Consider the following 24,423-nt stretch of genomic DNA (forward strand, 5'->3'; position numbering starts at 1 on the left):
TGTAATGAGACGTGTGCAGAGACTTAACTCCAATGTAATGAGACTGTTAGACACGTTGCTGACCAATTAGTGAACCAAATAGCACTGCATGCCAAAATACCCCCAGTGGCCGTTCTGGTTTTGTATAAGTCTTCGGTACCTTATGTTCATCTGGTTGGATGAATTAGCTTTTACGCCGCTGTTACCAACTTTCCAGCAATATCACGGCTGGGGACACCAGAAATGGGTTTCATGAAATTGTAGTCTTGCGGGGAAGTGAACCCGGTTCTTCGGCGTGACAAGCAAACGCTTTAACCACTGTGCTACCCAACGGCATGAAATCATCTGGAATGTATCTGGGGCTCTCAGGCTGACTTCGCACCCCATGAAATATTTGCTGGCTCATCCTTTCGAAGATGAAAGTAACTTTGAAAGAATATGTTATTGACTGAATGACCATTTTCTTAAACCCAGAAAATATATACACCAACACGCACGCAGGCATGCGCATACAATCACACGGACACACAAACAAACGCACTGCCCACGTGTAGTGGTTTTGGAGCAGTAAGTTTTTAAGTTACAATTTCATCATTGCTTTGATAAGTCTCAACCTATCTGGTCCCGACAAGCAGATGTCTAAGCAGATAAAGACATATGTCCAAATCACAGGAAAAGGACACCTGGTTGATAAGCATGTGAAGGAGAATCTTCATTTAGTGCGATCTCGTGGAGAAAATTCATAATTTCATGCGGCGTTGGGGTAGCCAAGTGGTTAAGCGTTCGCTCGTCACGCTAAAGATTCCCCACATGGGTACAATGTATGGTGGTATCAAAAAAATTCTGACGCTTTGCTCTTGTATTTGCAGGGTTTGAAGACGGCCAAACACATCGGAGCCCTTGTATATTCCGAAACAGCTTCGAAAACGTCGCAGAGAAGCGTCAATGACGTCATGGAGGTTGCCGCACTATCGTCAGCCGGGACAAAGGGCAATACACCTGAAGCTACCAGTTTTCGCCGTCAGAGGTCCTTCATTCGCCGGAAACGGTTCAGTGGTATGAACGAGGCCAAAATGCATTTGAGGAAAGAAGCAGCCAAAAGCTGCGTCGTCATGTGATCCTGTGCAAAAACAGCTGAACTTTATTTATCTTATTTATAATGCATCTCAGTTCATAGTTTTCAACCGTGAACCGCTCAGGCATTTGCGTACAGACGTCACTAATGCTCATCGGACTGAACCTGTGTACACGTTTTCGTCAGAATTAGTGACGTCATAATGATGCGTGAACACGTCATCAAAACGTGTAGTGAAACGACACTAGCCATAATTCACAACTTGTTTCCACTTACTTTAAAGCATATTATTGCTTGTTACAAAGATCTCTTTGGACACTTGAACTTGTGTATACGTCATTGAGTTATGTGTAGCCCTAATTTTAATGGCTTATCTGTCAGAACTGCACTTTTGTCGCGTTTCAAGCCCCACAAAACCCGTTTGCAAGCCGGAGAAATCTATATCTCTGCTTGTGGTGTATAAACCAGTTTGTGTACTCGTCATCACGTTTTGTGTACTCGTCATCGAAATGTGTTCTCAGCTGTGATATTATCGCAAATCCAAACCCAGCAAGTATTCTTGCCTACGAAACGAACACAGAATGTATGACGTCATCAGAAAAGGATAGCAGAACGCGTGACGTCATCTGAAAACGTACCAGGTGCTTTGTTGTTTCGTTTTGTTTTCTCGCCCGTCGTCTTCAAAGAAGGCGTAAAGTTGACTGTGGAATCTAGTGCAAAGACTGTATATAGGGATGGTGTTTGAGATACGTTGGCGTTGCCATGTGAATGAATGAATGAGATGTTGACTGAGCTGTTGTGTGAATGACATCGTTATGTAATTCATGGATGTTCGTTTCTGTTTGTAATACCTAAACGACATAATTCTTTAAAAAAGAATAAAAAGTCTTTTGAAACAGTTAGTTGTGTTATATATGTTCCATGCATTGGGCAGCAACAAAAGCAACAACCTCACAGAACTACTCAATGTTTCCTTTGGGTATCTAATGGCCAAAGCGTTCGCTCGTCACGTCGAAGGCCCGGGTTCGATTCCTTACATGGGTACAATGTGTGGAGCCCATTTCTGGTGTTCGCCGTGATGTTGCTGGAATATTGCTAACAGCGATGTAATACCATACTCACTCACTCTAAGGCACAGCAATTTGCTGTTCAGATTTGCGTTCCTTTGGCATATAATCTTGGGATCTAATCGCATATACTGTCTAAATCCACGTCAAACCCAACTGGCCGATTCCTCTACGACACTCTACACAGGTGAAGATCCGGGTAAGAATTGGTCTTCAGCAGCCCATGTTTGTCGTAAGCGGCGACAAACGGGATCGGTCAGGCTCGCTGACTTGGAGGAAACATGACATCATATTCCATTATTCATGATCCTGATGTTGATCACTGGATTGTCTGGAACAGACTAGATTATATACGAGAATACTGCAGAGTGCGGCGTTAAACAACAAGGAAACACATTCTAAAGACTGATATTGGTACTGTATGTGATATTTTACTGACAAGATTGAGTGAGTGAGTTTAGTTTTACGCCTTACACGGCAATATTCCAGCTATATGGCGGCAGTCTGTAAATAATCGAGTCTCGACCAGACAATCCAGTGATCAACAGCATGAGCATCGATCTGCGCAGTTGGGAACCGATGACAAGTCAGCGAGCCTGAGCACCCAATCCCGTTAGTCGCCTCTTACGACTACTGCCGAGAGAGCGATAGCCTTGTATAGAAAACGTTTGCTCATCGGACTGAAAATCCGTGTTAAATTCCCAGATGACATGGGTTCAAAGTCTAAAAGCCCGTTTCTGTTATCCCTCGCCATATTGTTCCAGGGATAGTGTTGAAAGCAAGCGAATCCGTTTTGATTGATTCCAGTATTATTGTCGCTTCCTTGGATCGATAACAGGCGTGATCCCTTTAAAACTCTCATTAACAAGGTGTTTTCACTCTCCGACTTTCAACGTTAAGTTATTCCGAATCATAACCAACCCACATCTGCCAATAATTGTATGTTGTTGATATATTAACCGACAGAAAGTCTGCGTTGCGGAAGGAACCTCATTGTGGAACTGCTTGCCCTTTACTGAATCCACCGACGTAGTGTGCATCAGCATCAGCAGCAACATCCCCACTACATTGTTACACGTGTACCGCAGTAAAGTCGAAATAAACAAACTCAACTCTATTCCTCGAGAGAATATTTTTGTCAAACATATCTGATAGATTCCACACGATAACTGCAGGAAAGGTTAGCCTATTCTCAGATGCAATGGTTACAAATATAGATCTTGAGATCAGCCATGTCTGTGATTACATTTATTTGAAATATGTATTCACAGTAACGGCATGTCCAGACCGCCTCCGTGGTGTAGTGGTTAGAGCGTCCGCCCGGAGAGCGGAAGGTCGCGGGTTCGATCCCCGACCGCGTCATACCAAAAGACGTTAAAATATGGTACTTGTTGGTTCCTGCCTGGCGCTCGGCATTAATGGGTACAACAAGGACTGGTCGGCTCGGAGTCAGTATAATGTGTCTGAGTGGGGTATTCCTGCTTCACTGCGGCATGGTATCTCAGTGGGCTAGCACTATAAAACCAGCCTAAGTCTGGGCTAGTACAAGCAGCCGCACATCCACATACACACGCATGCACGCCGTCATATGAGCGAAATATTCTCAAGCACGACGTTAAACCCAATTTCACCTCACCTCAGTAATGGCATGTTATGGTTTATCAGGTCAGGTCCGGCCGTTCATCTTGCGATGATGCTTCTGATAGAAACCTCCATGTGGTACAACCATCGAAGAGTCTTTTGATTAAAAACACAAATAATGCAGAAGTACCTCACGGTGTGGACATTTTTTAATAAAAACACTGTGCTCTGTGATTAAAAACATAACAGCAACATCACGTTATCTCATTCTTTTTTCGCGCTCTTGAGCCTAATTGAAGCCTATTGGTTTACTTCTCACAGTAACCATTTGAGTATTTCTATTGCGCTTGCTTCACACACAATATATATGCTCAAAGCTAACATTATTACCTCGGTCAATGGATCAGTGTCGGTTTCAACCCAAGCTACTCTGAAGGTCATATGACCATTTTAGGATTGGGACGGGTCCAAATTTTCTACCTGGGTACCCCACCCCTATTACCCTACCCTACCCGGATACCCGATATGTAAATTCCTGACATCAAATTGGTAAGAAATGGCAATATATTCGTCAGCTGGGAGGCTAAAATTTCGAGTTTTCATTATCTTAATCATGTATTATATTCAAACAGCTGACTGTAAATAACGTCTAAATGTTCAAAGACAATACAACCTTTTTATCATAAAAGAATAGCATATTACATTGTCACATGATCATAACGGAGTCCGGGTATTCAGACGGGTATCCGGGTCCAACTCATTACCCACCCGTCCAGGGTATCCGGGTTACCCGTCCCAGCCCTAGGCCATTAGGTATCCATTCACTGCTGGGTGAACAGAGGCATATTATGAACAAAGTCACGTACAGATGAGACCACTTGCGTTTCATGTGCTTTGTTGTGGGACTGGTTTAAAACCTAAGAAACTTACCCATTTAATGAGTCACCGTGACCAGAGTTGCTTAACTTCAACTGATTTGTGACCTGTGCTCTTTGCACAGGATCACATGCCACCATAATCGGCGTCTCGTTTGATAAAAAAAATCCGTGTGTTTTCAGAAAATGATCATTTCGAAGGAATCTGAAGGTCTGATTGATCAATTACTTTGTATGGCTCTGTATTGCACGAAAATATCCCCTCTTATAACTGCAACAGAAGTGAAGTTCCGTCTCTGCACATCACATCATACAGTGTTTGACAAGAACATGTACACGCATCTTGCACAACACCGCACAATAGAGATATGTGATAGTCAGTGATTGAATTCAATGGAGCGACAGTAGAATCAAATTCACATTGAGACGGTGTAACCGGTTAATTGCTAATTGCATCCATTTGTTCATGGCGGTTCCACGTGATCTATGTGAGTGATGCATGAAATTTGGAAATTTGGAGAAATGGCATCGCCTTCCTGTGTTTTGTAATGAAAAAGGCGAACGATTTCATTATTTCAATCATGACTCAGTGAGCGTGTTTAGTTTTACGCCGTTTTTAGCAATATGACAACAATATCACGACGGGGGACCCCAGAATTGGGCTTCATACATTGTACCCATGTGGGGACTCGAACCCGGGTCTTCGGCGTGGCGAGCGAACGCTTTAACCACTAGGCGACCCCACCACCCCTTACATCAAATTTAATCCTGACATCAAATTTAGAGCATAGCGTTAGAGACATAATGATGTACGGTTGGTGGGTTGGGTAGACTGCGCCATGCACTGTTCCTTCAGGACGTGGACTTCACAGACTTCACACATGGAAGTGAGGGAGTGAGGGAAAATTCCAGCGATAGGTATATCCGAGATATTCTTCCCATATTATACCCATATAAAGAACCGACATCGGACCTTTGACGTGACGAGCAAATGCGTGAATACCTGTGCTACCACACTGACCTCACCCATGCACAAGGAAATTGAACGCGATGTGTTTACACGCAAGAGTTCCAGCCACCCTGTGTCTAACAGAAGAAACGTTATATCTAAGAGGAAAGACCGGAAGCTTTCTTAGCAGGATTTAACCTCACATTTCTGTGTCAGATTGCTTTTACATAAAATAAGAGACTGGCAAATACAATGTGAAAATACAGTTATGTAAACGTAGATCTGATACTCCCAAAACACGATTCGAAATGTTCCTCACTACAGAAATAGTGTTGGATATAATATCAGATGACTCCATTACAACGCAAAACAAAACCAGTGCATCCCGGCCAGAAGGCACAGCAGCTAAGAAGTCAGCTTGAAGTAAGTAACATCAAGCGTATATCCTAGCTATGCCATATTACTGCACATTTGATTTGGGAGGGTTGTTCTAAATGCCAGAAGAGGTAAAAGGGGAATTTGACTCGAGTGTGTGAATCTTCATGCCACTCGATATTTCCTTTTAAATATAAAGAACACGCGTTGGGAATAGATCCCAGGGCAGACGCCATGCTAAGAATATCTCAGCGGAAGTGCATGTGCCTGCACCAAGGTGAAATGCATTTGCCGTGCAAACATCTTGGTGCATATTCAAGTGGTAAGGTGAACAGTGCACTGCACTGCGCTGCAGAAAACGTCCTCAACATTGATGTATATGCAGCTAAAATTCCACTTGGAAGCTTGCCATTATCGCTTGGACGTACCTTACACCGACCTTCTCGTAGACTAAACGTCCAGGGGAATAGCATGTGACGAGTATGGTTTATTATCTCCAGACATGGCTTCATACACTCATAATTAGATTACTGGTTCATTCTGTGTACTTCTTGTAGCTGACAGTTTCGAAACAAATCTGTTTAGTGGTTGTGTTGATGTCTTTGAGAAGAAATATGCTTTCAAGCTCTTGTGCTTTGAGTGCACGAAGGTGCCTGTTTGTCTGTGCCGTGTCTGCAGTTTTGGAAATGGTTAATACCGTGTTCAGTAATATTCCAGCTATAAGACTTCCGTTCGAAAATAGCCCTGCCTGGATAAGACAATTCAGTGTTTGATATCGTGATCACCGATCTATGACGTCGGGGTACGATGCCATTCGTTTATTTAATTCGTCGAATCTGACAACTATATCCATAGTTCGTATCTTAGGATAGTACTGAGTGAGTGAGTATGGTTATATTCCGCTTTTAGCAATATTGCAGCAATATCAAGGCGGGAGACACCAGACAAGGGCTCCACACATTGTGCCCATGTGGGGATTCGAACCCGTGCCTTCGGTGTGACGAGCGAACGCTTTAACCACTAGGCTACCCCACAGCCCTAGAACAGTACTGAAATTAGTTGAATTGAAGAACTGTAAGGGGGAACAACCCGAACAGTCGGACGCCATTGAACTTGTGTACATCTTTGATGAAACCAAAGAGCAATGAAATGGCGAATTCAGACAAATAGGTATAATTGTGGAAATCTTGCAATCGAACCTATACTAAAAAAAATCCTGGTTTTACGTCGCTTTTAACAACATTCCAGCGCGGGTGACACCAAAATTGGGCTCTACACATTGTATACATGTAGATATTTGAACCCGAGACTTTGGCGTGACGAGCGAACGCTTTAACCACTGCGCTACCCTACCAACGCTCAAGGAACGTCAACAAAGCGTAGATGAAGAGAAGTTTCAGCGTGGCCAAGCCTTGCTCCTACAGAATGGAACACATCGTCACGTGTGTCCACATATTGTCAGAGTAACACCGTGCCACATTGAGCCCGTGATTTATTCCGTGCAAGCGCGTCCGTTAGCGCGTAAATAAAAGAAACATTTAACCAGGTCTTTCTTTTCAAATTGTATATTTGCATAAAGTTTAAAGTGATATAGAAATCACCTCCACACGTGCCGTGGTAGCCTTGCCATATGTCGATCCGGACAGATGGTTAGCGATAATATCGTGTTTCGCAATCAGTTTCTTTCAAATCAGGTGAAAACCACGTGAGATAACGCGAAACCGGAAGTACACCGCTGCTGTCATCTGAAGAAATATACACCGTCGTCCCATGTGAGTTGATCGTACAGAGCAAAGGAGATAAGATATCAAAGTTCACCTTCACGTTTTAACACACCATATGGTCACGCCAACAGCACAGACCGGAATTGTTGTATTTTCTTCAGCAGTCGTGTAACGGAAGAATCCGGAAGTGGGGTCTAAAGTCACGGATGCGCATGTTTCTGGGCGCTGCGCTCCATTTCCGTGCAAGCACGCATGGCGGATGTAAACGTCTTTGAATCATACAACACAGTTTCTGTTTTGGACTTTGTATGTTCGGGGTTTAAGATGTCACGAATGTACATGTGGTTCGACTTGAGACATATAGTTTCAGAGTGTAAACGTCACTCCACATTGTCTTTCATTTTTCTTTTAAAAACATAGCCTCCGCACTTGAACAAATTTCGGATGAAAGTGATCACGCAAGGCTCCTAATATCGTCAATGTAGAAAGTTATGTTTTTATGTTCAGGTTCATTTCTGTCATGCTACATTACTGTGCAGACTATCCAATGTTTTTAATTATTTATTTTTTCACTAAAATATGTATTTAGTAAAGGATGATACGTTCAATACACATGTGGCATTTTGTCGGCTAAACCTAGAATAACTAGTGCCCCATGTGAAAGTTGGACAGTGTCTCTGCTATATATAAGGAACATTCACTTATAATTTATAATCAAAGTGAACAGGATTGCTCACATTCTTCATGCCTGTCTTTGTGTTCATTTTGCAATTCAGTGCTCATCATTTACAGATTTGATTATTCAGAGACAACCGCACTAAAGCTGGATAATTGCTGAGTGTGCAGTTTATGTACTCGCAGGCAAAGGATTCACTATTTCAAGACGGGACTCAGTCTAATTTACAGTTTTTTACACACAATAACCGGCACTAAAAATTTCGACATGTGCATATCCATTACCATTATCCAGGTTATGTCCCTTTGTCTTCCCAGGACCCGTTGATTGGACGGTTCAGTCACCAATGCGAACAAATTAACATCCCGGGTCTGTCAGGACCACAGAGCACGTGTTTCACCAAATAATGTATCCAAATAATGTATAATTTATCTGGCATTCCATGACATAACTGTAAGATCCTCTCACTCATTCATCAATCATCTTTCTCTCCTCACCCCATCCTCACCCTCTTCCCTCAATCTTTCCTTCGTGCCATCACCAAGGAAACAATGCCGCGTCCTTCAGCAAAGATAGCGACGTGTTACTAAATTACGCGTTGACAGGTCACTGCCGTGAAATATCACACGTCCATCTTACCGTTAGCCTCAGGTGTTGGAAGATGGTAGTTGGCATAAACTCGCCACTCATCTCCTTTCACAAGCCGCTCTTTGATCCGGGCTTGTTTGCCGTTACTTCGTTAACTAGGTCAAAGTAAACATGGAAATCCCATTATCGATTAAAGATCAAAGCATGGAGGCAATTAGCACCTATTTTTTGCTGTAGCTCTTTGTGAGAAACACTTGTCTTTTCCAGTTTTTTGCTGCGTTGTATGGTTTACAGTGGAGGGTTTTGTCAGCTTGGGCTCTTTTCAATGCAGTGTCGTCTACGTGGATGTCAAGTGTGCAGCTCTGGATGGGTACCCGGGGGAATCGAACAATTGTAAGCGATAACTTATGTTGGCAAATGTGGGGATTCCGAATGGGAGGCCACCAAATGCGTGCAAGACCAAACAGATCCAATGTGTGGTTTAAGTGACCATGTCCTGATCACCAGACGACACGAATCGTTGTTCTAAATATCAGTCACGGGATTGTCTGGTTTAGGCTCAGTAATTTCCAGGCCGCCCTTAAAAAGCTGAATATTGCCTTTAAAAAAGCACGCATATAATTGAAATATCCTGCCTTGGCGGCATGGAGCCCTAATAAATGATTTTGAAGCCACTTTAACAGAATTTCAGTATAATCGCATCGTGTCAGTGTGGTCTGGCGGGAAATCCTGTGTCGATGAAGACGTATACAATTTCTGTGACACAACAAGCACGCGTGTGCCGATGGGAGACATTAAACCATCATGGGGTCACATTTTTTACACCCAAATATGATACAACTCTGCACAAGGAATGGCGACGAACACCATCTGTTACCTTCCTGGCCCATGCCGAACGTCTGCACACATGAGACATACCACACCAATACCTGACAACGGTTGTAGATGTCGTGTTCGAGACGATGGAGATGTGTAGAGTGCTTCTACAGCCCCGGGGGCTTCAGAATCAGATTCAATGGTTCGTTAACTAGTGTCTGTTGTGTAGTAAACTGACTAGCGAGCACCTAGGAGACTACAGACATCTGATTTCGGATGCAGTACTGTCATGGTGACATTTCAGGCATACCAGAAATTGAATTACTTGATTCTCTATGACGTTAAGTCTGTTTTGCCTATTTGGTTTGATTTCGTCTTTTTGTTAATCACAGTCATCATCAATATCACACTGCAGTCATTACACAACGGGCCAGGCAATCCAGTAGTTGATAGAGTGTACGACGTCAAATGCCGTACGTGGATGTACGGTGGCTATCAAGCTTGACAACCCGATCCCATTTAGTGGAGGCCACCTTTAAGCCCCACATTCGGTGTCTTCAATCGATGTCGTGTTCTGAAGGTTCCTTAGTCATGCCAGCAGTGTGCGAAATAGTTTCCAAATTTTGCTTCCCAGACGGGCTAGCTATGCCTGAAAGTTACTAGCCCTCAAAATTATTCACTGGCCCGAAATATGAATGTAGACACGAGTTTAATCATTAAGCTGCTAATATGATGAACATATTTATGGGGCATAATCTTGCAAGATGTAAAAGACTTTAAGTATTATAACTTAACAAGTCGGAGAGAGTGATATACATGTATTTACAAAATGATCCCATGAAAATTAACTAGCCATTCGGGCCAGTGACTTTCGAGACTTTCTGGCCCGACTGGATTTTTACTAGCCACAGGCTAGAAGGCCAGGGGCTATTTCGAACACTGTACTCCAGATGTCTTTCAGTGTCTTTCTGTCAACAAAACAATGGGTTTCCTTCTATTACTGTCATGAGAGTGGCTGTGGCAGTTTGGGGAAACTGTACGATAACGGGTGCTTGGCTGAATACGAAGAAAAACTAATCAACCTTGCAAAATCGTGAAAAAACGAAAATGCTTCGCGAGGGCATTCTCAGATTCCGCTCATTACTTCTCAAGTAATTCCTACCAGACTATAGGTGAGATACATACATAAATACGGATACGTATGATCGAACAATTATTACAACATGTATGTATGGTAACATATTTATTGATTTATAATAATACTAAAACGAAACTTAAAACTTCTTAATTCTTTCATGACTATACCTATTCTGCAATGCCAACATAGACTGACTGCAGTAGGATGAAATTAATCGGGTGTCCTTTAACTTCGTTCGACTGACATACCTTTGTATGTGTGCATTATGTATGATATATGTATGCTTTAATTATGTTAGATAGTTCTAGAAAGTTACATACATAAGTAACACTGCCTGTACCTCCCGTTTATATTATAAGGGATGTCACGCTAGTCTACCCATTAATCGTCATTAACTCAACTTGTTGACATGGCATCCCATTTACCCAAGGTCGACATGAAAGCCCGTGTGTTTCCCAACTTTTGACTGGTTGTCAGCCTGGTTTGAATGAACACCTCAGTCTGTTCCTCCCACAAGTGACCAAGGGAGCATACTTCAAATACTTCTTTGGAGATTTCGAGTTTGAAACGCCATCATTATTACATGCTTTTCATAAGGAACTGATTATAATGGCATATCGTGGCGCTCATTTTATCTGATATGCCTTGCGAGACTCTCCTTCTATGTCGCAGTTGTAAACAAGCCATTGCATGCTATTGACAGGGGCGTGAAAATATACACCCTCTCATGGATGGACGCATGCCAGTTTGAGAAAACATAGTCCAAAGAACCCTTCCGGATCTATTCATGTTCTTTATGTGCTCTCAGAAACTCATAGTATGTCTTCCACATATCATTCATTACTACCGGGATGGAACCTGGCTGCTATTCTCTTGTAATGTTCGACATAAAAGATGTTTAAATGCACAAGAAGCCTTCGATTCCTTTTGCATAAAACCGACATTAATTTCTAACCAAACCGAAAACTTAAAACAATGTCCTGTATTCAATGTACAGCCATGCGCTTCAGTTCAGATTGGAATCTGAAGATATATCTCCTCAAGACCTGCTCGTGCAGCTCGTGCAGCTCGTGCAACAACTCGAGCCTACTATCTCCACAATCACCTCGTGCGGCAGGCATGGTTTTCTTGCAAGCTAACTTCGCTCTCCGGATGCCGGACAACATACCTTGATATGCTTCAGAAGCTGCAAGCCGAGACTCCATCTGATACCTTTGAGATGGTGATGATAGCTTCAGTAGCTGACACTCCTAGACGTTGTTGATAACGGGATCTCCCAACATGTGGAACCTCTTCTCACAACTGTCGAGAACTTGCTTTGTAACCCAAAACACCCAACAGCTCAACCACGTCATTGAATTAAACATTCATTGTCTGGGCTAGATGCAGGCATTACATGGCCCACATTGAGCTGACACACATTCTATTAATCGTGTATTTTTGCGTAAAAGAGACTAGTTATGTTATGTTTTATACCTGATTTTCTTGTTTGAAGTGTAAATTGATGCACGTCAGATTTGATATTTTTTATTGTAGTGTTACCGGTTGTCAAGAGATGTAATTAAGACCACACGCTATCAATGTTATTCTCGGCTCAGTTCGGATATATTTAAGCTTTTCTGTGTTCCGGGTGATATTTCATCCAATATAAACACAGCCCACATAATCTTTGATACGATCGAAATGTTTTTCTTACCTGACTTGAAATATACGTTCTGGAACAAAAGCAACGGCGCTTCAACAACAGCTCATACGTGGTGTTTTCCGTATTTACATGACATATGTGTGCCGAGATATCCAGCTATGGTTTCAGTTGAAGTTCAGGTTTAATCCTAAACTAGCCATGGATACAGTTAATAACCTGTTGGTAGATTGCAATAACCAGCCATGGATACAGTTAATAACATGTTTGGTAGATTACAATAACCAGCCATGGATACAGTCAATAACGTGTTTGGTAGATAACAATAACCAGCCATGGATGTTTGGTGGTAGATTACAATAACCAGCCATGGATACAGTTAATAACGTGTTTGGTAGATTACAATAACCAGCCATGGATACAGTTAATAACATGTTTGGTAGATTACAATAACCAGCCATGGAGACAGTTAATAACGTGTTTGGTAGATTACAATAACCAGCCATGGATACAGTCAATAACGTGTTTGGTAGATTGCAATAACCAGCCATGGATACAGTCAATAACGTGTTTGGTAGATTACAATAACCAGCCATGGATACAGTTAATAACGTGTTTGGTAGATTGCAATAGCCAGCCCTGGATACAGTTAATAACGTGTTTAGAAGATTACAATTACCAGCCATGAATAAAGTTATTAATTATAACGCGTTTGGTAGATGGCAATACAAAGCCCTGGATACAGTTAATAACGTGTTTGGTAACCAGCCTTGCTTACAGTTATTAAAGTGAAAGTTAGATTACAAACAAGTAAATATCATATAGATATTAGATCACAATAACTAGCAATTCATGAGTTGATTACATGTAAATTACATCACAATCCAACAATGGAAATAGTTAATAAAGTGTTTGATACATGACAAATCATCCGTGTGTGTTTAAAGCCGAATAAATCAAGTATATGCAAATGATATACATATTGGGATATTAATATGGAATAGCACACCACTATAAACACATTACTTAACAGGAAATAGAAACGTACAGCATTTAGTATATCCATACATCCTTAGGTTATTAAGACAATCCTATATGAACGTCCAGTAGACTGTTGTGCAGCAGAGTACCGTAATTAATACGTCAAAGCATCGATTCTTTAAATTATAAGGCCCCTCATTCAAATTATCGCTTAGAGTGGCTGCGATGTGTTTTGTCTACGTTCGTATGAGTGCAAAATCTAGTTCTTTACCTCCAACAATCAAGTATTCCTTTCCCGTCTGAAGGAAATTGGATGTCGTAAAAGTTTGCTGTCAATCGATGTAGTTCGTCTAAATCCAACATGGCGGACAATTACGTTGTTGTCCCGTCTCATCTCTTCCTGTATGTATTTGTGTTTGGACCTTGGCTTTCAACCAGGAACTCATGCTACACTGACAAAGCACTCCGGAGGATAATCAAATCTGGCGACTTATTCACATCCGGGAGGACAAAAACAGTGCTGCATTTCCTCAAGTAAATTCGATGGCGTGTCCAAATTCATTTATTTTGGGAAACATACATTTATGTGCCAAATTCTAATATACCAACTTAAAGAGTAAAGCATCATGACTGAAAAAAGATACAAATTATACAGGCCTGGAAATGTTAAAAAATTCGTGTGTTTAATGATGTATATAAATAATACACTCTGCAAACAGTTTGACTTCAGCATCTCTCTTGACCTACTGGATGGTTTGTTTGAGTAGCTTCGAGCCACTGCCAATCTCTTAAACCTATTTGCATTCGGGCGGATAATCTGATAAACCCCAAATCCAATTATATTATTCCATTTTAACGCCATTTGCCATTTGCCTGATTATCTTATTTCACCACTGACTGCTTGTCGATCTCTCGAGAGAGCCCGAACGTCCCTAACTTAAAAAGTACTGGAACAAAACTTTGTGCTCTTCTCTAGTGACTTGTGAGTGTCTGAGAGTGTTGCTTAAAGCCGCGCTCCGAAATATTTCCGCTTTAGAAAGGCAGTCTGGAAATGATCAGTGGATCACACAGGGATTGATGTGTTATGAGCATCGATCTACTCAATACTGATAAGTCATGACAGGCAATTTAGTGATCAACAGTTTGAGCATCGATCTACCCAACTGGGGTACGATGACATGTGCATCCAAGTTAGTCGTCTTTCATGACAAGCATGGGTTGATGAAGACCAACTCGAACCCGAATCTTCACGAATTGAATATATGAGTGAGTGAGTGAGTGAGTGAGTGAGTGAGTGGGTCTGTGAGTGAGTGAGTGAGTGAGTGTCTCTATTGTTTCCATATAGAGTGATAACAGTAAACATGCACTGGCCTATTCCGTTCCCTTGACGAGGTTGTGTGAGAGGACGGGGTGAATGGAAAATGTGGTCTTGATGCACAGAACATATGCACAACAGTACAACAAATCGGTAAACATAGTTTTCACTCGCAATCAGTCAGCCGACGTTCTCGACGGACCGTTACATGGTAGTCTAAAACATTAATTGTGTCTGGGCGACCGCCTGTCTGTAACTGTGAGTCCCAGGCGGAGGGGAATTCTGCTAAACTGACCACAAATTGTAGTTATGGGGATTTCGGGATAAAAAGTGTACTGAATAATGTATTTTGTTTGTCTGTTTGTTTAAAGCCGCACTTGGCAACATTCCAGCAATATGACGTCCCCAAAATGGGTCAGACCAGAGAATCCAGTGATCAACATCATGAGCATCGATCTACGAAGTTGGGTTACTATCTTGTATCACGTTTCCGAGTAGCAGATATACTCAAGTTTTTAAGTCAAGGGGGAACATACCGGTCCCCTCAATAGATGGTTGGTTGCTGTTTTACGCCGCACTCAGCTATGTAGCGGCGGTCTGTAAATACTCGAATCTCGACCAGACAATCCAGTGATCAACAGCATGAACATCGATCTACGCAATTGGAATGCGATGACATATGTCAGCCAAATCAGCTATTCTTACCACCCGACCCCGTAAGTTGCCTCTTATGACAAGAATGGGTTGCTGAAGGCCAATTCTAACCCGGATCTTCACGTGTGCCGCGGAACGTGTGCTAGAGGTAAGATGTGAGATAAACTGTTTGAATGGACACCTAGATTCAGTGTAATCGATTGCGTGGATCTGTGTTCTTAACATCAAACACCGATCTGCGTGTAGACGTGTTCAGGATTGTCGCTCATGCTTTCTGTTACTGTTTTTGCCAGGATTTGACTATTTGAAATAACTGTGTCACACAATCAAGCCATATCTACGGTAAAGGACGTTTTAGCGACTGGCTATGAACATTCGTGTACTCCAGTTGTCATGATATTTAAGATGTAGACAAACATTTCGTCCTGGAAAAGGACATGTATATATTTTTTTAAATAATGTACACTACAAATATACCTACAAAAATATACCAAAAAAGCCCAAACAACCCAGAATAATGATTAGACCTGAGGTACTCTACTCAGTTAAGCTATTTTTAGTGATTAATTCTTTCTTCAAAGATCAGAATTGATCTTCAGTAACCCATGCTTGTCGTAAGAGGCGACTAACGGGATCGGGTGGTCAGGCTCGCTTTCTTGGTTAACACATGTCATCGTATCCCAATCGCGTAGATCGATGCTCATGCTGTTGATCACTGGATTGTGTGGTCCAGATTCGGTTGTTTACAGACCGCCGCCATATAGCTTGAATATAGCTGAGTGCGGCGTAAAACTAAACTCACTCACTCACATGTCTCTGAGACTGTATCAGTTACGGTATACTACAGCGCCTGAAGCCTGACTGTCATACTGCTCTCAAACCACACAACTAGTCTATTCCGGTCTCAAGGTGGTGATGTTCTTATCGTCCTTCGTTGTCGCTTCCAGCATGTCGTAAACATGAAGTCGTAAAATAATCGTCAGATTGAATGTTGTTTTTTTTCGGTGCTGCAGCATCTCCTTCCTGGTCGTTTTATCACCCGATACACTTTTTGTCGTGTAAAGATAACGACCCTTTTCTTCCCATCTCACAACACACACACACACGGTAAAGCTCGTTAAGTGGCACTAACAGGCATGACGAAAGCCAATATGGCCGTGCTATAGACACCACGCAAATGGTGCCATCAAGTTACACAACTTTTTGACCAACGCTGCTTCTGTGACATTGATTAATGTTGTCGCTTCTTTCAGACTCTGATCTGAAGAATTCAATGTGTTGTAATATCCGTTAATTTGTATCAGATATTTGATATATCTACCACATATCTGCTACCAATGAGAGGACATTTGTCGAAAAGTGTGTTTACTGTCAGCGTGATGGATAACAGAACCAACATACCATGTTCTTCTGTACACGTGGGTTGGTAGTCTGTCATACATGAGTCCAATATAACCAACACAGCCAAGTCTAGAATATGTGTCAAGTCCAGATTACCACAGTTTCTGGGGCGGTGGGATAGTGGATAAAGCGCTGGCTCGTCACGCCGGGTTCGATTCCTCACATGGGTACAATGTGTGAAGCCCATTTCTGGTGTCCCTGTGATATTGCTAGAATATTGCTATGGCGGCGTAAATCTAAACTTGGTCACTCACAACAGTTTCTGGAAACGTAGAAGGTCTCTCAATTCATTTCTATCACAGGGGCTTGTGATGCTAAAAACTAGCATCAAGGCTCACACAATCAATGACTAGGTATTAGCAATATATATACTGTGCACTATATAAAAGTGTTAATGTCCCGTCATTGACTATGTGAGCCGTGATGGTTGTCTTTAGCCTTGTAAGCCCCCGGGCGTCTATTATATACTCTCCCCAAAAAGAAACGCATCATGAAAATAGCAATTTCATGTAGCAATGAATTAAAACGTGATTCATTTTACAAAAGGATTTCCTCTGTTTATGAGTCCTATGGTGTTTATGTTTTGAAACATCACAACAAAACGCCCCATCCGTAAAATACCCGTATTTAACAGCATGATTTTCAATTTCGGCATGTAGTGTCACAGAATACACAATTCTCATGCAATGCACGTGAAAGTTGGGGATAAGATAGTCTCAATGATGGGTATAAAAGGTTGATCGCTGTTTGTCGATTATTCACTGTATTTGGAATATTGTTGACGAACGCAAAATGCCACGCCTAAGTGAAGCCAACCGTCATATCGCCATTGGTTTGCTTGAAGCTGGCCAGTCTCAACGTGCAGTTGCCCGACGCATGAATGTTCACCAAAGCACCATTTCACAGCTCTGGGAGAGATATCGCCGGCAGAATGCGGTAGCAGATGCTCCTCGTAGTGGGCGACCTCGAGCGACCACTGCGGCGCAGGATCGCTACATCCGGGTACATCACCTGCGTCATCGAACAGCTACGGCGACAAATACCGCTCGACAAATACCCGGACTGAGGAGGCTTACTGCACAGACCGTCAGGAACAGGTTGAGAGAGGCTGGTTTATGTGCCAGAAGACCTTATTTTGGCCCTGTGCTTCGACAACAACATCGTCGTTCAATGGTGCACCAACGTTCAGGCCTTGAACCTACCGAATTGGCGTGGAATCTGGTTAAGTGATGAATCAGGATTTCTATTGGAACGACGCGATGGAAGAATGCGGGTGTACAGACGTCGACGTGAACGTTTCGCCGACGCTTGCGTTCCCTAGGTGGACAGATTCGGCCGGGGAAATGTGTTATGATGTGGGGAGCGATCACCTGCCGTAGGAGAAGTGATTTGGTGATGATCCAGGGCAACCTGACAGCTCAACGGTACTGTGACGAAATCCTACGCCCACACCTTCTTCCAATCATTGATCGCCAGAGGGAGTTGTTTCAACAGGACAATGCCAGGCCCATCACAGCACGTCACACTAGAGACTTCCTCCAGAACCACAACATCAATGTGCTCCCCTGGCCCTCAAGATCACCGGACTTAAACCCGATCGAACATCTGTGGGATGCCCTGGACAGACGGGTGCGACGCCGTAACCCTCAGCCCCAGACACTTCAGCAACTCGCACAGGCACTACAGGCGGAGTGGGTTGCGATTGGACAACACGAGATTCTGAGACTTATTCGTTCGATGCCGTGCAGTTCTGGATACCCACGGTGGTCACACGAGGTATTGACTTCAGCGCCACCACACGTCTCCATGTGACACTCAAACTGACGGATAAGTCTGCATTCCCAGTGTGCAATTTCGCTATATTTCATTGACTCATAAAGCCTACAAGATGTTTCAAAATAAACATAAAAATACAGTTGAAATTCCTATTTCTTTTTTGGGAGAGTATATTTATAAATATTATCTTTTCGGAACTGTTTTTTTTCATGTAAAATATGTTCATTTCAGAGACTAGAATGATGTTGGTCTAATGGTCTGGATGCCATTTGTTATGTTCATCCTTCAGTGAAAGTTCACCTAATTGCTCGAAGAGATTCTTCATCCGCATCAGCACGTACGCTCTCTACGTTTTCTATAATTCAGTACTTGTGTTCTGACTGGGAATGCGCCACCTATATAGTGATAAAGGATTAAGTGTTTTGTACTTCACACTCGTAGAGAGATAACCAATATTTTCATCGTGTCTCAGTCTGTGATTTGCAGAAATTTGGATCAGTTTTCTGCAGATACGGAATTCTAATGCTTGGCCAGCCCTAAGTAAAAAACACGATGCAAGGAGGTGAAATAACAACAACGGTCGTTCCAGATTAAGGAACTAATGTAGCGAAGTGTGAGAGTGCGTTTGTGCGTTTGTGCGTGCGCTCTTCCGTCCTCCTATGCTACTTCGTCAACTGGGCAGGCCTGGCTGGTTTTATGGAGTTAGTCTGAACAAATACAATACCATAGTGTAACATAAACATCGCCAGCACTCACCACGGTGGCGGTCTTCAGTGAAAACAAATCAGTATATAATGTGGCTCAATTCTTTTAAACAGCAGGTGATGTTGTTATTATGTATATGTAATCATTAAGTGTAACCACAACACACACGTGTTGTTTAAAAGTATGTATATTTTATAGCATCTTAGTAATCGACCACCAAATACACGATACCTACAGACTACCGTGATTCCTTAACCTTTGTAAGTTTATGTGTCCATTTTCATTTTGAAAACTTAAGTTTTCAACTTGGGACATTAAGACGTAAATTAAATCTGTCTAGACATGTAGGGAAGACAAATGCAACTCCAACATAAGCTGAATTTCCTCTATCAAGTGAAAGAATATTTTTTCACTTTTATTCTCTCAGACAATTTTTTTTATGCATATTGTTGTAAAGTTCACAATACCACAGGTAAATTACGACATGTTGCTCGTACGGAATTTGTTTTACTGTAGGCTAAAGTGTTGCTAATCAACAAAAATGTTCTCTTCAAGCTCGTTTTTGTAACTAATTTTTTTGCACAGTCGCCCTGTGGTTTCAGATGTACTCAGAGTAGCTGTTGGATACATCGGGATAGTCGCCCTGTGGTTTCAGTTGTACATGGAGTAGCTGTTAGATACATCTGGGTAGTCGCCATGTGGTTTCAGTCATATACAGAGTAGCCGTTGGATAAATCTGGGTAGTCACCCTGTGGTTTCAGTTGTATACAGAGCAGCTGTTAGATACATCTGGGCAGTCGCCCTGTGGTTTCAGTTGTATACAGAGTAGCTGTTAGATACATCTGGGAAGTCGCCCTGTGGTTTCAGTTGTATACAGAGTAGCTGTTAGATACATCTGGGAAGTCGCCCTGTGGTTTCAGTTGTATACAGAGCAGCTGTTAGATACATCTGGGAAGTCGCCCTGTGGTTTCAGTTGTATATAGAGGACCTGTTAGATAAATCTGGGTAGTCGCCCTGTGGTTTCAGTTGTATACAGAGGACCTGTTAGATAAATCTGGGTAGTCGCCCTGTGGTTTCAGTTGTATACAGAGTAGCTGTTGGATAAATCTGGGTTGTCGTCCTGTGGTTTCAGTTGTATACAGAGGACCTGTTAGATAAATCTGGGTAGTCGCCCTGTGGTTTCAGTTGTATACAGAGTAGCTGTTGGATAAATCTGGGTAGTCGCCCTGGGTTGTCGTGGTTTCAGTTGTATACAGAGTAGCTGTTGGATAAATCTGGGTTGTCGCCCTGTGGTTTCAGTTGTATACAGAGTAGCTGTTGGATAAATCTGGGTTGTCGCCCTGTGGTTTCAGTTGTATACAGAGTAGCCGTTGGATAAATCTGGGTTGTCGTCCTGTGGTTTCAGTTGTATACAGAGTAGCTGTTGGATAAATCTGGGTTGTCGCCCTGTGGTTTCAGTTGTATACAGAGTAGCCGTTGGATAAATCTGGGTTGTCGTCCTGTGGTTTCAGTTGTATACAGAGTAGCTGTTGGATAAATCTGGGTTGTCGTCCTGTGGTTTCAGTTGTATACAGAGTAGCTGTTGGATAAATCTGGGTTGTCGTCCTGTGGTTTCAGTTGTATACAGAGTAGCTGTTGGATAAATCTGGGTTGTCGTCCTGTGGTTTCAGTTGTATACAGAGTAGCTGTTGGATAAATCTAGTTGTCGTCCTGTGGTTTCAGTTGTATACAGAGTAGCTGTTGGATACATCTGGGGGTCGCCCTGTGGTTTCGCCCTGTGGTTTGGATAAATCTGGGTTGTCGCCCTGTGGTTTGTATACAGAGTAGCTGTTGGATAAATCTGGGTTGTCGCCCTGTGGTTTCAGTTGTATACAGAGTAGCTGTTGGATAAATCTGGGTTGTCGCCCTGTGGTTTCAGTTGTATACAGAGTAGCTAGCAGTTCGACCTGTGGATTTGTATACTGTTGGATAAGTGGGTTGTCGCCCTGTGGTTTCAGTTGTATACAGAGTAGCTGTTGGATAAATCTGGGTTGTCGCCCTGTGGTTTCATTTGTACAGAGTAGCTGTTGGATAAACCTGGGTTGTCGCCCTGTGGTTTCATAAACCTGTGTCGCCCTGTGGTTTCAGTTGTATACAGAGTAGCTGTTGGATAAATCTGGGTAGCTGACCTGTGGTTTCATTTGTACATGGAGTAGCTGTTGGATAAACCTGGGTTGTCGCCCTGTGGTTTCAGTTGTATACAGAGTAGCCGTTGGATAAATCTGGGTTGTCGCCCTGTGGTTTCAGTTGTATACAGAGTAGCCGTTGGATAAATCTGGGTAGTCGCCCTGTGGTTTCAGTTGTATACAGAGTAGCCGTTGGATAAATCTGGGTAGTCGCCCTGTGGTTTCAGTTGTATACAGAGTAGCCGTTGGATAAATCTGGGTAGTCGCCCTGTGGTTTCAGTTGTATACAGAGTAGCCGTTGGATACATCTGGGTTGTCGCCCTGTGGTTTCAGTTGTATACAGAGTAGCCGTTGGATAAATCTGGGTTGTCGCCCTGTGGTTTCAGTTGTATACAGAGTAGCCGTTGGATAAATCTGGGTAGTCGCCCTGTGGTTTCAGTTGTATACAGAGTAGCCGTTGGATAAATCTGGGTAGTCGCCCTGTGGTTTCAGTTGTATACAGAGTAGCCGTTGGATAAACCTGGGTAGTCGCCCTGTGGTTTCAGTTGTATACAGAGTAGCTGTTGGATACATCTGGGTAGCTGACCTGTGGTTTCAGTTGTACATGGAGTAGCTGTTGGATAAACCTGGGTTGTCGCCCTGTGGTTTCCTACTTCATTCCCTGTTTTATTTAATCAACCAAAGCCTGGATCAGTGAGTTTCGAATAATCATAATTTAAGAATATAAAGTCCCCTAGAGCCGGGCACAAAACATCCATAGCGTTTTAAATTCAATCATCATTAACAAGCATTACTAGGAACAGATTATGGCTATTTTGTAGAGCCTTGAGATGGGAAATGTACAATAAGTGCCTGGATATAACTACAGCCAATCTCAGGCGGTCGTCTCACAGTACTTTCAGGGTTATTAGTCTCAGCATTTCCACCAGATGCCCGCGTGAATCTTTCAAGATGCATAGATGAGGATGGGACTGTTCTTTTATGTATTAATCAATAAACATCATGACGTTAAGGTTTTGTATTACTCAAGAATGTTACATAAAATATCACAGATCACAGTTAATGTAAAACTCTCAAATGCATAAAGTAATCACATTCCAAATCCCATCTAATTAATTACAGTCCGTCGTCTTGTATTAGTATTGAACCTCTGATATTTAGGAATGTTATACATTTTCTGTAGTTTGAGGCATTCTGACCCGATGCATTATTAAATCAGATTTTATCACGGAGCAAAGCAATTAATTAAAAATACGTTGACTACTTCAAACGTATAAAATATAGAACAGGAAGAGACACTAGGTTAATAAACACAGTTCTGCAGGCGATGCCCAGAGAAGCACTATATTATATTCTCAATGGGGTAATTGATAATTTGCAGCACGGACGGAAACATTTCGACTTATTAGGTTCCAATGTACTTCCACCGTTCTTCTAACACGTTGCCATGACAGGAATAAATCCTTATTGCTCAGGGGTGTTCGGGATGCTTTTCGCTTTATTTTGAGCTGCGCTGAGAGGAAAGTTTTTGAATCGATGAGTTGTTTTTGTTGAAGAGGTCTTCACGAATTTGTGTTTTTGATCTGTTTTTATGTGTTGTTATAGAGGTTAGTTTTCGCGTGTAGATGAGTCTCTTGGTGAAGTTTCAACAAACTTTTGTTGGATTTATGGATCAATGCAAGTGAGCGAGTGAGATTAACGCCGTGTTAGAAGTTCTGAACCACAGCTGACCAATGTTGAGATTCGAACCCGGTTCTTTAGTTGATCCCGAAGGATATCCGATGACCATACAATTTTATGATCATGACGATGATGTGGGCAAGTATTCTGATGCACATCATGTAAGTGATTGAACATAGAAAGGCACCTAGCATATGGCACAATATCGAATCTCAGCGCCTAGTGAGTGAGTTGGGTTTTAAGCCGCCTTTAGTAATGTTCCAACAATATCCCAGCGAAGACACCAGAAATGGGGAATCTAAACCGGGCATTCGGCATGACGACCGAACGCTTTAACCACCAGGCTACCCCGACGCCCCTCAGCGTCTAGTGGATAGAGCGTCTGTTCTGAGAGTGGGAGACGCACGATACGTTTTGCCAGAATACGTTAATAACTTAGTACTTCATTTTCCCCCACCCTGTGCTCGGCATTAATGACTGGGCAGCCCTTGGTCAGTGTAACGTGTGTAACATTGCGGGTCCGTATCTCAGTTTGTCAGTCAACATGACATTTTCCAATCTAGCAGCAGAAGCCAAAAATACACGGAAACGCACACGGAAACACACACGCACGCACGAATACACGGTGTTACATAGGCGCAGTAATTTTGAAAGCTACGTTAAAACACATTTTATCTCGCCTCATCCAAGTCATATGTTTTGCTCAGTTAATATACGTCACTGTGTGCTGGTTGAAACAAACTAACCTACTCTGGAGTTTGTAGTGATCAAATCTGCACGTACGACATCTCATACACGTCTGGTTAAACACTCACTCACTCACTCACTCACTCAGAAGCAGCACCAGCCTCCTAGTCTATTAGTTCTTTTGGCGTAATAGCTGGACTACGACACTCACTCATTCACTACTCACCCACACACCACTCACTCACTCGCTTCGCTAACTCACTCACTCAAATAATCACATGGATTTGACTGCGGCCACTAGTACTCATGACGTCATCGTTCCGGGAAGCGAGAAATCGGGAAGGCCACGTTAAAGCCACAGATGTTGTCGTAGCGCTAAGATCGCGGTGTAGAGGCTTGTTATCTGTCGTGAAGTACCTCATAATGCTGGTTATTTTCTTCCTTTATAACGGAAACATCGTTATCTTAAGCGTCCGGAGCTTTTATCAGAATGTCTCAGCAATCAGGTGACCACACACTCAGTAAACAAGGCCATTCTGAGGTAGCGAAACGACAGGTTCAATCATATTTTTGG

The 24,423-nt window shown here is 42.5% G+C and overlaps 1 protein-coding gene across 1 annotated transcript in view; it reads left to right on the forward strand.

The window, feature by feature from the left end:
* The window catches only part of LOC124274200 (rho-related GTP-binding protein RhoN-like), a 44,071-nt gene extending 42,121 nt beyond the window's left edge, over positions 1-1,950 (forward strand). The window contains exon 5 of the mRNA XM_046709510.1: positions 849-1,950. Coding sequence (XP_046565466.1) covers positions 849-1,097 — 249 coding nt within the window. The 3' untranslated portion in view covers positions 1,098-1,950. The remainder of the gene's footprint in view (positions 1-848) is intronic.
* The last annotated feature ends 22,473 nt before the right edge of the window (positions 1,951-24,423 follow it).

This window comes from Haliotis rubra, unplaced genomic scaffold (assembly GCF_003918875.1).
Source record: "Haliotis rubra isolate DU_JTF1 unplaced genomic scaffold, ASM391887v1 Scf104, whole genome shotgun sequence".
NCBI lineage: Eukaryota > Metazoa > Mollusca > Gastropoda > Lepetellida > Haliotidae > Haliotis > Haliotis rubra.